Source organism: Desmodus rotundus, chromosome 6 (assembly GCF_022682495.2).
Source record: "Desmodus rotundus isolate HL8 chromosome 6, HLdesRot8A.1, whole genome shotgun sequence".
Taxonomy (NCBI): domain Eukaryota; kingdom Metazoa; phylum Chordata; class Mammalia; order Chiroptera; family Phyllostomidae; genus Desmodus; species Desmodus rotundus.
This window is the reverse complement of record NC_071392.1, coordinates 95,612,347-95,628,149: the sequence shown is the minus strand read 5'-3', so window position 1 is coordinate 95,628,149 and position 15,803 is coordinate 95,612,347. Positions and strand designations below refer to the sequence as shown.

Sequence of the window (15,803 nt, the reverse complement as noted above, 5' to 3'; positions counted from 1 at the left end):
TAGCTACAAAAATATACAATGAATTCTACATTCTTAAACTGAATTAAGACATTTATATATACATATACATACATATAAAAATAGTACAGAGGGAATAAAACTTACATCATCATCTCCAGCAATGTAGAATGATAGAGACTGGCTCCCAAGATTAAAATCTATCCAGAATTCCTCAAGTTTTTCATCTGATGGTATTTGCAGCTAATAAAGTAAAGGTATAAAAGTAATATATCCTATACTCTCAGAAATGACAACAGAATTATAATCATGTAATATTCATGGTTGAGTTTTTCTTTTTTTTTTTTTTTGAAAAGAGGCTAGCTGGAAGGTGAGGGAAGGTAAAGGAGACAAGTATTATATTTAAATCAATTTAGAAAGAATAAAAATAATCTGTTTAGTATTACAGACAGAAATTAGCTAGCTTCAGGCAATCACAAATATTCCAAGTGCAAATAAAGGTTGAAAGTATTAGTTCGAATATATTCATTAATGATAAATCAATAATGGGCTTGACTAAGGAAATGATAAGATTTGAAATAGTCTTTGCATTTCATTTATTCTGAACTACAAATACATCATGTCATAAAATGTGTCTTAGATATAGGATACTAGACCAGCTGTATGTGTGATATAATTATAACTATTTTTAATGCTCTTGCCAATTTGTAATCTGCAGTTCACTTGACCCTTGCCCTCAAAATTCACTCAATAACTAAAACATGTTAAATTTAAAACTTACCTCATATTTATCAAGAAGTGCTGATAAACAAGGAAATGTAAAGACCCTGAAATAAAAAGTTTGAGATAAAGACATAAATTGATAAGCCTTTACAATAGCATAAGATTGACTAGCCATACAAATCATATCTAGGATCAAAAGAAAATCAATCAGGAAGTAGTCATAACAATTAAAATAAAATCATATGTCCTTCTTTATTACTTTTTAGAAGTTTAATAAAAGTTTGTTTCTATAGAGAAAGCATATTACTTTGAGGATACTACTCAACCTACCATTTTGACTGAAGTCATTGTATCATATTGCATTCCATGCTGTTGACTCTGGGCAGAGATTCCTATTTTAGCTTTTACTCTTAATACAATGAAAGTTCTCACAGGACTCAGATGGGAAAAGAAGAGAACTGAATAATACTCCTAATAAAAATGACTGAATTTAGTGAATACTTCCTTGGTCAGCTACAAGTACTACCATATAATTATCTCACTTAATCTTCACAACAAACAGTGAGTAGGTATTATTAGTATTACTATATTACAGGTAAGGAAACAGAAGCAAGTAAGGTTAAATAATCTGCTTAAGGTTAGAACAGGGGGAGAGAAACTGTGATTCAAATCCAAGCAGTATGACCCCTTGCGCTTACCCTCACCCTGTGGTTCATTTCCTTAGTAAGTAAAGTACATGTGGACTCAGCCACCCAGTGTGTCCTGAGCATCTACGAGGTGCCTGACACTGCAAATATTCTGTTCTTCTGTCACTATCAAAGTGATAAAAATTTACGTCACCTATCCTTACATGCTCATTCCTGAGATTAAATGATCTGTATTAAATTTACCTTCTCTTGTCTCCAAGCATGCCATTTACAAGGTTGAGAAAAATCCTGCAGTCCTAATTTTTTTAAAAAAAGAGAGACTTTTAACAAACCATGGTAATTTTCAAAAACTATTGTTAATTTTTTCTTTTTATACCACTTACTGTTTCAAATTCAGAGTCCTTAATTCCTTTAAATGCATTTGCAATAAAATCCATTGAAAACCACTGACATGCCAGTTCTCGTCTTTGTTTTTCAGTTGTTATTCTACATAAAGCCTCTACGATACCTACTTGTAAGTCATAATCTTAAAAAAAAAGTAATATGTTATTTGAAATTATAAAAATTAAGAATTTATAAAAGTCAATATATTTTATAAGGTATTAGAACAAGCAAGATAAAATATTAGTGTAATTTACTCACCTTTTGCCATTTTCTTCATATGAATTAGAACTAGCTCATCATAATAGAAATGAATACAGCCCAAATAACAAAACAAATTTACTATCAGAAGTAAATAACTTTTTAGCCCTGGCTGGTGTAGCTCAGTGGGTTGAATGCTGACCTACGAACCAAAGGGTTGCCGGTTCGCTTCCCAGTCAGGGCAGGTGCCTGGGTTGCAGACCAGATCCCCAGTAGTGGGTGCAAGAGAGGCAACCACACATTGATGTTCTCTCCCTCTCTCTCTCTCCCTTCCCTTCCCTCTAAATATAAATACATAAAATCTTAAAAACAAGAAGTAAACAATTTTTAAAGGATACTTAAAAAGAAATTCCTAAATATTCAAAGACTGCCATTTCGTTGTTATCAGAGTTGTGAATTGTAAAATAACTCATATAATAGTCTATAAATCACAGAATCTTTGTTTTCCTTTTGTGAAATATGATTAAAGTTATTCCAAAGTACTTTAAGCCAGTGGTTTATTCTACAATATACGTAAATCACCACATCAAAATTTTCTTATAGAAAACTTGGGAAATTTTTGAGTTCTTTTATTAAACACATTATTTAAAAATAAATCTATCAATCCCAAGAATATATAACCTCCTAACTTCATAAAGTACCATTTGAGGAACTTCCTGGCAAAAATAATTCAAATCCATTGGAAGTTAATAATCATAATGCTACTATTTAAGTGCAAATTATATTTAACAACTCCTATTGTCATGCTTGTTATTTCAATCCACAAATATTTATAATTTACTTATTCAAGTAATTAAAATTGCTTGACTATGTAGTTTATAATTCCCTCACATAATCTCACTATATTACAATGTTAATATTATGTTTTGACTAAAAAGATACTGTCTATTAATTTGTAATACTTTCAAACATAAATATTTTGAAAAAACTTACCTCCAGCATCTAAAATCCTTTTTCCCATACTGTTCCTATGAATCAAAATAACAGATTATATACTAGACTAGTATCAATTAAAGAGAAAATCCATATGTTAGGGGGGGACTTCACTAAAATTTACAATTGGCTAATATCACACATTTTCAGAAAACATATCCATAAATTATATTAGAAAGCTAAAACAGTTGTGTCAGTTTTAATTATTAATACAACTCAGTTGCCTTACTGCCTTATAAAACATCCTTTAAACTCTTGATTTTAAGCGCTAATTATTAAAGCAATACAGTACAAATAATTACATGAGAATTAACATTTCTTGGGTAAAGAGTATTTTCCTGGCATCTTGAGGCATTTTGTCAAGCATAGCATTCATTTTTTTTAGAGTCTAGAAAAGAAAAAAAAAAGATAATCCTTAAATATTTAGAAAAATATTCTAGGTACATAAACTTAGAAGCCTATTTTTTCTTAATCATAGCACTTTATGCATGGAACGGAGAAGGGTAGAGGAAAGACTATGAAGTATTAAATAGTTAATATAAAAAACATGAAACAATATCAAAAAAAGAATATAGTGTGATTTCTATACTTAAAAATATATTATTATACTTAATAATATATTTTCATATGAACTATATGTATACCTAAACCCATACAGTTATAAGTTTTCAGGAAATACTAGGTAACATATTCATCATGTCAGGCAATGAATTGTTAAGAGTACATATATACTACATGATAAATAATGCCAAGATACAAATATTACTCAATTTGATAAATTACTAGCAAATTTTCTTCACTTTCTCATTTTTAGGTTTCAAAAGAAAATCTAACAAATGACTTTACCTCCTGCTGAATACAAATATTCACTCTTGAGTCAATAACCAGGGCACAAATTCGAGGTATGAAACTTTCCATTACTTGCTTTTTACCTGAGTAAAAGTGTTAAAATTATTGATAAATGTGTATTTTAAATTTCTTTAAATGACAAGCTTCACTTTTACGAGTTAATATAAAGGAAGTATTGGTTCAGTTTAGAAGGCCCATATGACCAGCCTCGACATCAGGAAGCATAAAATTCAGTCCTGGTTCTGCTACTAACTCGCTATGTGGCTTCGAATAAAAAAAAACATTCAACACATGTGACTGATCTCAATTCTGGAAAAGGAATCCAAATCCAGCTTCTCCTTTCAGGCACATAAGGCACTTTTGTGGATGAAATAAATATAATTCAAAAGTGGAAACTTCTATATTGATGTTTTTGGAAAACTGGCCTCATTAATAGTCATGCTCAAAAACCCCATAATAGCCATCAATCTCTCTCCAACTCATGAAGATCTAAATACCTTGAGCTATTTCTAAGAGTCAACCCTATTCTCAAAAGACTAGGCTCTATCAATACTAAACATAATCAAAGGAATTTTCCATATGCTATGCCATAATGCAAATTAAAAAAAAAACTTTAAATAATGGCAATACTTTAACAGAACCTTCCAAAGTGACCACTTTAAAAAAAAATCACTTGATTAGGGGAAAAGATGTGATAATTTACTTTAAAAAAAAACCCCTGTTTGATCACTTTATAATCACTGGTAGTTTAAGACTCTTTTTCCCCTAAAAATGTAAGATTTCAGAATAGATTGTTATGCTAATTGCACAGAAATCATTGAAAAAGTGGCATTAATTACTATTGAAATAGAAAGCAGTTGATCTTTAAAACTTTTTGGCTTTGAAAGCAGCAAAATGCAGCCGTTTCTTTATTTATAAATAATTCACCAGCCTCAATTACCAATCCCAGGTAATTCTTTCTTAAGCAACACAGAGATAAAATAACTTGGACTGATTGCTAACCACAAGATACTGACTAGCCACAAGTGAAAGGAAGAGTTGTAACATGTTCTACATTCTCAGTGGACTATTGAAAATTTTAGCTCAAGGGTTGGCAAACTGTGGCCCATGAACTAAATTCAACTCACTGCCTGTTTCTGTATGGCTGTATTATTCATTAGCAAGTACTCTGTGAAATTATTTGAATTTATCATGTTTTATTGAACCAGCAGCGTCAAGGTGAATTTTATTCATTTTCATAAACTTAGTCATCATCAGTTACCATTGAACGACTTTGGTAAATAGCTTGCACTGCAGACGTGATAATGTTTTCAATGAATGCATACCAAAATTACAAAGCAAAATCACACTGTATGAGAAACTTATACTTCAGTAAAGTTGTTTCAATGAAACTAAAGTTATCTAAATCGCAAGTAATACCAAGCTGCTTTCTGTCCTTCCTAGGTTATCAAGAGTTAAAACAAGAAGTGACATCTCCATTCCCACACGAGTTGACAGGGGCTGTATTTTCTTCAAGTGCCATCTATGGGTCCACGCAGCATTTCTGGACACTGATGTAAGTGCAAGAGAAAAGCCCCTTGTGGCAAACTCTATTTAATTGTGTAATTGAGGACCTTCACCTAACCTTCAATCGACAGTGATTAATCTGCAACTCAATGACATTCTAAAAGGCAAATATTAAGAAGAGAAACTAATGTAACTCTATAAATGCTTTCCAAGTGATGAACATGTTCAATTAAAAATCATGCTTTCAAACTGGTATTAGTGTTTGTCATTATCTGCATGAAAAGACATTTTCTAATGCGATACAAATAAAATTTCATCACAGATAAGCATCAGCAAATGAACATTTGTAATCAATTTTGACAAAAGTAAAAACTAACTTTGCACCTGAATAAGTGAAATGTCATCTCCTCAAAAGAGTGCTATTTTCTTTGTTAATATAGCCATATTACAAAAACATTGTACTCAATTACTATGTTTTGAATTGCATCAATAAAATATTTGTGGAAATTTGTTTTCTTTCTTGTTATGCTCTATTTTTCTTGGCCCACAAAACTTAAAATATTTATCATCTGGCCCTTTACAGAAAAAGTTTATTGACCCCTGAATTAGATAATGAATTTCTAATATTAGGAAAACACTATGCTAATTGCAAAATTATACTAAACTCTAACTGCAAATTATTGTTCCACAGAAATAAAATGTTTATTATACCTTCATCATTGACGTCATATACGACCTGAAAAGTAAGTGAATAATATTTAATTTATAATTTACTGTCTTATATTATAAACTATTATAAATATTATTAAAATAACATTAAATTTGAACTCATCATATAATTATTTAACTTTTACATATTAACTAATTATTTAATTACATTACTCAGGATAAATGTTTTATACAATCTGAACAGGTTAATCCAACTAAGTCACAAACCAATCTTTCAGTGACTTTTAGGCTCAAGGCATATAGAACACAAATTGTTTTTAAATAAACATGTGCTTCATAACATCAGTTAATCAATGTGATTTTACCATCAAAAGATCAAGTAAGTCTTCTATGACATTTGTAAGAGCTTCATCTTTTGAATTTCCTTGACTCAGAAGTATCTCCTTGGATTTTTCAAACCAGGCAACCATGTAGAGAAAAATATATACTAGTCACTTTGAATTCAATTTTGAGAATGTACTTATCTATCAGTATAAATAGTAATCCTAGGAATAAGGGAGTAACAAAAAATAAAAAATTCCACTATTATATGAAATAAATGTATGCTTTCAAACATCATTATTGTTTTGGGTTTTGGTAACTGACTATATTTTCCCATTGTTTAAATAGGAATGAAGTTAATCCTAATTCTAGGGATAGAAGACCCTTATTTCTCCCTTCAAATACCTAGTTCAATTACATTCAAATAATAGGTGAAAATAAATTATCATGAGTTAGATTACTTTAGCATTGTTACTATGGGAAAATTTTTGGTATTTTTTACATTCAATTAATTCAGATAGTTGAGTATAAAAGGCATCTCAGACACTGTGCTTGGCACTGGGTATAAAGCAATGAAGAAAACAAATAAAACTCAATATCCTAGATTCTAGCATGGCAGACAGACAATAAATATTAAAATTAATAAAGTCAGTTAGTGACTAAGATAAGCTAAAGAGAAAATAAAGCAAGTAAGGGCCCTAAGGATCTCGTGACCCTAAATTCACATGATTATCAAGGAGCCTGTGCACAGTTTCCTTGTGATCTTTATCTTTGTAACATACGTTACAGGTTATACAGATATTTATCTCAAAGTTTGACATGAACTCCTATATTTATTTTTCAACAGTTGATACCATTTATCTTATTAGAAAGACCAGCTTTAATCATATTTCTCTCACATGAATGTTACAATATTCTATACTTATCTTTTGGACTAGCCCTTGTTTTATCAAAGTTAGAAGTCCAGCTTGCCCCAATATACTGATATTTCTGCCACATCTCCCAAAAGAAATGAGAATGATTGAAACAGTTTGGATATCCTTTCTATTAAGTTCCTAAAATGAAAAGCATACATTTAAACATCCGTTAACACAAAATAGTATGGAACTGGCATTGTGCTAGAAGCTTTATAATCCTCATACATTCATACATCCTAAAAGTTAGCCATTATCATAATCTTTAAGGATAAAAGACAAAAATATAGTTTAAAAAACGCCTAAAGCCAGTGAATGACAAACTCAGTACAAAAATGCAGAGCTGTATAAATTCAAGAAACTTTAGACTATGATGCAAAGTTAACCTTCCAGTTCTAGAAAGTTCCATGTATCTAACAGATACAATAAGGCAAATCTCAAATACTGATTTTCAATAATCACATTTCTCACCTATGAAACTGCCTTACATATGTAAGTCAAGTCCAAGGTTTTGGAAAATTAAAAAAACATATTTGTAAGCACCAAGCATTGTCCACAGAACATGAAGAATATGCTGACAGGTTATTAAAAACAGGTCAAGTTGTTTATTTATTTGTATGTTAGTGTTTCCAGTTACTCCCCCATACCCTCCTCCACCCCAGTCACTCCACTGCTGTCACGTCCATGAGTTCTTTCTCTTGAGAACAGATCAAGTTATTTAAACTCCAAACAGCTAACCTATTTTTTCCTAATGGTAACTGTAAACACAGCTATTTGTATATTATATTCAGAAAATGGTCCAATATGCTATTTGGAGCTCATCGAATAAAAAAATTAAGAAAAGGAAGTGGTAAAACAAGCATTTATTTATATAATTATAAGCAAGCTTGCCAAAGCCTTTTTATTCATGTCTTCCAATGGGATACTTCCTCCTCAAAAGAAGACTGCTATATAATGATTTTAACAATCATTCAACAAAAATAAATATTTACCCTGCATATAAGGTCATCCAACTTGTGGAAAAACTGTTTGCTGCATTTAATCTTCACATCTTCACAAATATCGATTTGTAAAAGTGTTTTCAAAGGTCTGAAATCATTTTTTCTTAAGGCATCATCAATGCATTTTTCCAACTGCTAGAGAAATACAGATAATGGCACGTATATTGAATCAAAACCAAAATTAGTCACCTTAAGCAATCTAGTAGTTTGAGAATTGTTTTTACATGAAAATTCCCAAAAGAGCTCATATAATAGTTTTTTTCAAAACTGCCCACTCTTTAATTTGTAGTAATGTAGTTAGTTAAGTTTCTTTGACAAGACTCTATATAGGAAAAAATGTATTTTGCTAATTTCCACTTCATGTCTTATTGGAAAGTTATCATTATGTTGAATTCAACAAAAATCTGTTAATGAAAGAAGTAAAATAAACATTGTAGTAAATAATCCATAATACCATTGATAAAGCCTTAACATATCTATCAACTTCTTAATAAGGTTTAAATAGTAAAAAAAGAAAAAAGTTGCATAAAGACAGGTAAAAGAACTATTTACAAACTACACCAACCAGTAGACTTAAGCATTTATATATATATAATGTATTACAGGTTTATAGTCATGTGCCTCATATTGAGGTTTGGGTCAACAATGACCACACATATATATACGATGGTAGTCCTATAAAATAATGGAGCTGAAATGTTCCTGTTGCCTAGTGACATCGTAGCCATTGTAACCTCATATAACAGGCAGGGCATATAAACAAACCCACTACCCTGCCAATCATAAAGTTACGGCACATACAATTATGTACAGTAGATGGAGCTTGATAACGGCACTAGATGACTATGTTACTGGTTTATATATCTACTACACTATGCTTGTCATTATTTTAGAGTAACTCTTTCCACTTACAGACAGCTGCTGTGAAACAGTGCTCCATCAGGCCTGCAGCAGCTTCAAACATCTCGTATTTACTACACCTCTTGATTGCACTGTTTTCTCTCATGTCTGACTTAATCTCATGTGATTTACAAGTTACTTAATCTCATGTGATTTACAAGTTATTTATTTACAAGTTCAGTCTAGCCTGAGTGTACAGTGTCCATCAAGTCTACATTAGCAGATACAGTAATATCCCACTCACCCACTGACTCACTCAGAACAACTCCAGATCCTGCAAGCTCCATTCACAGTAAGTGCTTATAGAGCTGTGCCATTTTCCACCTTTTATGCCATATTTTTACAGTACCTTCTCTATATTTAGATACACTAATACTTACTACTGTCTTATAACTGCCATAGAACGCAGTACAGTGACGTGCCATATAGGTCTATGGCAGAGGAAAAACGGGCTCCGTGCCACGTAGCCTCGGGGTGTCGTAGGCCCCCCATCTGGGTTTGTGTAAGTGCCATGATGTGCCCACAACAGAAGTGCCTAATGATGCATTTCTCAGAAAGCGTCAGTGAGCAGCGCCTGACTGTGTAACCTTTATAAAATCTGCCATCCCTAGTATTAACGTGAACATCATTAATAAGGAATTTTCATACTACAATCAGATCACCAGGCTTGGGTGTGAACTGCACAGAAGTTAAATAGCTAAAACTTACTCTTTACCTAAATGAAGTCTTACAATTTTAAACCTTGATATGATAATACCCAGGCATAAGTTTTACACATGAACCAGCACACTATTCTTTTCAATGTAAAAGATATATAGACATAGATATATGTAATTAGCGTCTATACTTTACATACTTTTAATATAGATTTGAAAATAAATCTATTGAAAAAATGAAAGTATAACATTTTAATTTAAATTATTCTCCTTTGTCCACTTCATGAAAACAGGAAAGCTTGTCTTTCCCAAAAATATAGCACTTAATGCCTGTAAATAAACACAAAGTGATTTTAGGAACTAAAATACTTGCTTTTGGTCCAGAACTACATACCTGGAGATCTGGTCTTATTGGCATTTTGACTTATTTTAAAATGGCAGGTCAAAACAAACACCTATAAAAGAAAACATATACTTTCTGCATCTTACAGTTTGTTCTACATATTTATAGTTTACAAATCTTAATGCTGTGTGCATAGATAAGCACTGCTACTTATTTTTTAAAAATACATAAAGTAGTGCCCTGGCTGGTGTGGCTCAGTGGATTGAGCACAGGCCTGCGAACCAAAAGGTCGCCGGTTTGATTCCCAGTCAGGACACAGGCCTGGGTGGTAGGCCAGGTCCCCAGTTGGGGGTGTGTGAGAGGCAACCAATCGATGTTTCTCTCCCTCTCTTTCTCCCTCCCTCTGTGCTCTGTAAAAGTAAATAAATAAATTCTTTAAAAAAAAAAGTAGTGGGGTGACAACAGTTAAATAGCCAACAAGTTTCCCAAAGTAAACATAAATGTTCACAAATTTAAAGAGTTCAATGAATTTCAAGGAAGATAAATAAGAAAAAAGTATGTCTAGATACATTATGAGGACATTCCTGAATAAGAATAAAAGAGAAATTCTTAAGTCACCAGAGCAAAATGAAAAAGAAGCATGCAAGTGAATCAATAATAGATTCTCTTCTCAAAACAGATATTTTGAGAAGAGAGAAAACATAAAACCCTTTAGCTAGAGTTATCAAGAAAAAGGAAGACAGGGGGCACAAATAAATTTATAATAAAAGAGACGTTACAACTGATATCACAGGAATGCATAGGATCATAAGAGACTAGAATGAATAATTACACTCCAACAGGTTGGACAGCCTAGAAGAAATGAAAGCTACAAGAAACAACCAATCTACTAATACTGAATCAATCATAAAGAAATAGAAAACCTGAACAGACCAATTACAAAAGGAGATCAATTCAGTAATCAAAAACCTCTCAGCAAATAAAAAGCTCAGGACCAGATGGCTTCACTGGTGAATTCTGTCATACATTTAAAGAACTACGCCAATCCTACAACTCTTCCCCCCCCAAAAAAGAAAATAGAAGAAATACTTCCAAACTCATTTTAAGAAGCATCACTACTGTGATATCAAAGTCAGTGCAAGGAAGCTACAAGAAAAGAAGTTATGAAGTGCAAGACAAGAAATTACAAAGCAGTGAAAGAAAAAAGTGAAAACTAGAATTTTATAGCCAGCAAAAATACTATTCAAAAATAAAGGGAAGAATCATCTCATTTGATACTAAAACATCACAAAGTCACAATTACTAAAAAAAAAGTATTAAGAATAGAAAACAGGCACAAGAATCAATAAAACAAAACAATTCAAATGCATACCACCCAAGCACATACTGAAAGTTCACATATGGGTAAGGTTTTGCAAATCAAAGGGGAAAAAGCAAACTAGTTAATAAATGGTATGGAGAAATTAACTCACCATATGGAAAAAAAATTATACCTCTAACTCCCACCATCCACAAAAATACTCTAGATGAATTAACTACCTAATGTAAAATGATAATGTTTAAGAACTATTAGAAGAATATACAGGAGGATATCTCTCAGACTTTACAGTATGGGAAGATTTAAGACATAAAATGCACAAATCATGAAAAATAACAGACAGGAAGTTTTTGGACATCACTGTCTCTTGCACACACTCACACACACGCGATCTTATTAGGAAGCACAAAGGACTCTCTAGTCACTCAGAGCCCAGCATGTCCTAGGACCATGAAGACCTTCATGCTCCTAATTCAAGCCATCCAGCCCCAGGGGAACACTTCCCATGCATGTGCCTCTGAAAGAAGGGAACTGCAGTTAGTTACACTGTTCTGTTTATTTTGTGTATGATAGAAATCTCCCCAAATAAAAACAAATTTAAAGAATTTCAGGGGTGGAGGGGAGGCTAAAACAATGCCAAGAGGTGGGAGGCTGTGCTGACACTGACATTTCAGTCTTTGCTTCAGAATGAAGCTACAGTTTGAGCAATCTGAGTGCTCTCAGGAAAGAGAAAAAGACAGTAATCAACTGTCAAATCCTTCCTCTGGCAGAGTTCACAGTTGATTCTTGCATCAGGAAGAACTGCTTTTAATAATGCCAAAGGTCCATTTTCTCCTCTTCCTATTCCAACCTGTGGTCCAGGAAGCACTAGCAACTTTGTGTTCAGTATTTGCAACAGTTGCACAGTGACTGAGGAATATTTGTAGTTCTAAGTAATTCCTATTATTCTTTAATTTGTATCTATGTAAATCTAGACAAAATTGCATGAACATGATATTGACTCTTTAAAAAAAAATGGCAGTTAGACGGCAAGCAAACACTAGAACGGTGACTGTTTACTTTTATAAAAATATTTAACAAGCCCTGGCTGGTGTGGCTCAGTGGATTGAGCACCCACATGCAAACCAAAGGGTATCCGGTTCAATTCTCAGTCAGGGCACATGCCTGGGTTGCAGGCCAGGTCCCCAGTAGGGGGTGTGCGAGAGACAACCACACATTGATGTTTCCCTCTCTTTCTCCCTCCCTTCCCCTCTCTCTAAAAATAAATAAATAAAATCTTTAAAAAATATTTAATAAGATTTATTCAATAACAAATAATTTTAGTGTTATTAAAACAATTTATATTAATGTTCAATAATAATTTTTATTTTACCTTAATTTAAAAAGTTTTGATATTTCAGGGAATTTTAAAGAAAAATACTTTTGTGCTTATTTCATGTTTTTGATAAAAATATATTCAAGTTAATATATTTTGAATGATTACATATCATTTTGATCCTTAAATCACAGTCAATAGAACATAAATTAAGTGAAAGTCTTGATGACATATTTACTGATTTTGCTAAAATGAAAAAATTATGGTACACTAATTTCTGAACTATGTAAGTCATTATTTTATTACTTATCCAAATTCACCAGTCCATCACCAAGTATCCAGAAATGCATTCATTTATCTTGGGTATTTCCCCAACACTCAGTCATAAAAATAGCTTTCCATATATTTTCTACTTTGTAGCAATGATGGTATAATTTATGAGATTGAAGACTAGAACACTTTATTTCATAATTTTAAAATATTAAAAATTTAAACACAATGCATAAATAAGTGGAACAATAAATATATGTCTCTCCCTTCCTCCCACTCTGAAATCAATAAATAAAAACAAATTTTAAAGACCCAACTTAATGGCATTTTCAAAATATATTGACTAGATAGTACTCTTTTCCTAGAGCCAGCAACTGTTGGTGCAGGCCCTCACAGCTGAAAGAACTGGAATTTAAGTGTAGTTTACAAAGTACTCAGAGACAAGAAATACATAGATAGCACAGAAGAATTACAGCCAAGAGGCACGTAAAACTAAAGAGTTGGTTTAGTTTCTAGGTCTGCTTTTATGCAAGAAGTCAGCAGAAGAAAAGGGAAGTTTAGTGTCTACACAAGCAGATCTTTCAAAGTGGGAAGACTGAACAATCCAGTCACTCTCCCCTCCCCCGCCCCCAGGCTGAATTCAACAGAGGCAAAAACGTAGCACTGTGCGATCCATTCACAGCGTCAAACCCGTGCGACCCCCCAGAGAGGCTACCTCTAGGAGCAAGCCAGTAACACTTTATCTTTTCACTGTCACGAGTAGACCAGTATCCTTACGAAATACTGTGTCACAGCACCAGGGACAGCGGAACGACCCAGGAAACCCAGCACAGAATAATTTTTCAAGAGGGTAGGCCTTTGTGTCAAAAAGCAGGTTTTGAGCTCTGGTCTGCTTACAGGCAAAACAGAGGACCAGCAAGAAGACCAACGTGTATATGCACTCAGAAAAAGGCTAAGGTTAAAAAAAAAACTAAACAACTTGACAAATAGGGGAGGCACATATTCCCTCAGGAGCCGAACGAATGCAAGCAGCAAGAGATCAATACAAGGTCCTCTCTGCCAGCCGAACAGATGTCTAACGTTTCCGAAGGTAAATGAGAGGCTCACCGAAGGGGAAGGGGAGGCGAGAAACACCACTTTCTGTAACGACGGAAATGTTAACACATCTATTAACACACTTGTAATGCCCTCCCCTGAAATTCAGCATGCGGGTCCATTTTATTTGTATCATTTTTCGGATACAGGGGGAATCAAACAGAGTGGAAAAGAGGAACCCAAGAAGACAAGCTCAGGTACAAAACGACATCGAGGGCAGGGGCGGGGCCGGGGCGGGGCCAGGCTGGGGGCGAGGCAGGGGGCGTGGTGGGGTCAAGAAGGAGGGGTGGGGCGGGGCCTAAGCAGGGGGCGGGGCGGGGCCAAGGCCGGGGGCGGTTGGGGCGGGGCGAGGCCAAGGAGGGGAGGTGCGAGGGGACTTAGTCTTTTCTAAGGTGGGCCGCGCGGAGTCCCGCCCCGCCTCCAGCACAGTCCGGCGGTTTCCAAAGCTAACCTGTGGGTAACGGGGAAGGGGCCCTGAACCCGCCTCGGCCCTCCACCCGGACACCATAGCGACCACACCTCCGAAGCCGGCCCGCGCGGTGTAACCGGCGTGGCGGTTCCCGGCTACAGCCCGGACAGAGAGGGCTCTCGTCCTCGGCCGCCCTTAACCACGCCATCTCCTGACCGCTGTCGCCCCCGCCCAGGATGCCGGCGGGGGCCAGCGCTGTGCGTACCGCCCACCTCGTTTCCCCACAGCCCCACGCTCCCATGACCCGCGCGAGGTGCGCACGGTCCTTCGGACACCAGGCCGCGGCCCACTCCTTCAGGTCGGACGCCGCGCCGGCGCGGACGTTTCCACAACGGCTCCTCCTTCACAGTCGGACCCCCCCCCCCCCCCCCCCCGCCAGCCCGCCTCCCACCGGGCGCACCGCCGACAGAGGCAACCCGCCCCGGCGGCTGGCTCAACCTGCAAGCTTTTGGGAGGCATCCGCGTCAAGCCTCGAAGCCAACGATCGCCGGGCGTCGCGCCTCAGCCCCTGAGCGACCGCTGGGTTATTTGAGCTAGCCGACAAAAGGCGGGAAGCGCTCGCCCAATCAGCACTACGTGCGGTCGGCACCGCGTCCAATCAGTGAGGCCTCCCGGCCAAGCCCCGCCCCCGTGCCGTCGCGTGCGCAGGGTGGCACGAGGCCCGAGCCAGGCGTGCCACGGTGGGCGTGGCTCGGATCCTCAAGAAAGTGGGCTTCCGAGTCCGGGACCCTACCCCAACCCCCAGCCCTGACTCCTGCCTGCCTCGCTGTGAAGGCCGCTCCTCACGGACGTGCCCCTAGAGGCGCCAGTGTCTCTTCCCTTCCTCCCGTGGTTGCGAACGCGCCTGAGCGCCCTGGCAGGACTCCAGACAGGACCTGCGGGCCCAAGGAAACCCCCGGGCTCCCCAAAACCGCCCGCCTGGGAGGCCACAGGGCGGAGTGACGCGGAGGCGCAGCCGAACCTGCGAGGTCGCGAGGACTGTACTCCCTTTATAGAGTCCCTCGCTACCGGCCCGCAGAGGGCAGCAGAGTCATGCCCGGGCACGTCCCCGCTGACCGCAACGCCCAACTGCCGCGCCCCGCCCCCGGCTTCCGGCCAAGAGACACCCCCGTCAGTCAAGCTCCCCCTCCGCCGACCACGCCCCCTCCAACCAACTGCCACGCCCCGGCTCGCCCTGTCGTGCCGGCTGCCACTCCCCACAGCTGTCGTGCCCCGCGGCTTTGCTGCCTGGCTTTCCTAGAAACAGGTGCCGCCTCCTTCAGTAGCCAGAACTC

At 36.7% G+C, this 15,803-nt stretch overlaps 1 protein-coding gene across 1 annotated transcript in view; it reads right to left on the bottom strand.

The window, feature by feature from the left end:
* Positions 1-10,176, bottom strand: part of SYCP2 (synaptonemal complex protein 2) — a 49,509-nt gene extending 39,333 nt beyond the window's left edge. The window contains exons 1-12 of the mRNA XM_045195040.2: positions 10,114-10,176; positions 8,155-8,298; positions 7,175-7,303; positions 6,293-6,397; positions 5,970-5,994; positions 3,750-3,835; positions 3,206-3,291; positions 2,904-2,938; positions 1,712-1,854; positions 1,572-1,624; positions 740-785; positions 106-201 (exon numbers count right to left, since the gene is read on the bottom strand). Of these exons, the coding sequence (XP_045050975.2) occupies positions 106-201; positions 740-785; positions 1,572-1,624; positions 1,712-1,854; positions 2,904-2,938; positions 3,206-3,291; positions 3,750-3,835; positions 5,970-5,994; positions 6,293-6,397; positions 7,175-7,303; positions 8,155-8,298; positions 10,114-10,137 (972 nt within the window). The 5' untranslated portion in view covers positions 10,138-10,176. The remainder of the gene's footprint in view (positions 1-105; positions 202-739; positions 786-1,571; positions 1,625-1,711; positions 1,855-2,903; positions 2,939-3,205; positions 3,292-3,749; positions 3,836-5,969; positions 5,995-6,292; positions 6,398-7,174; positions 7,304-8,154; positions 8,299-10,113) is intronic.
* Between the last annotated feature and the right edge of the window lie 5,627 nt (positions 10,177-15,803).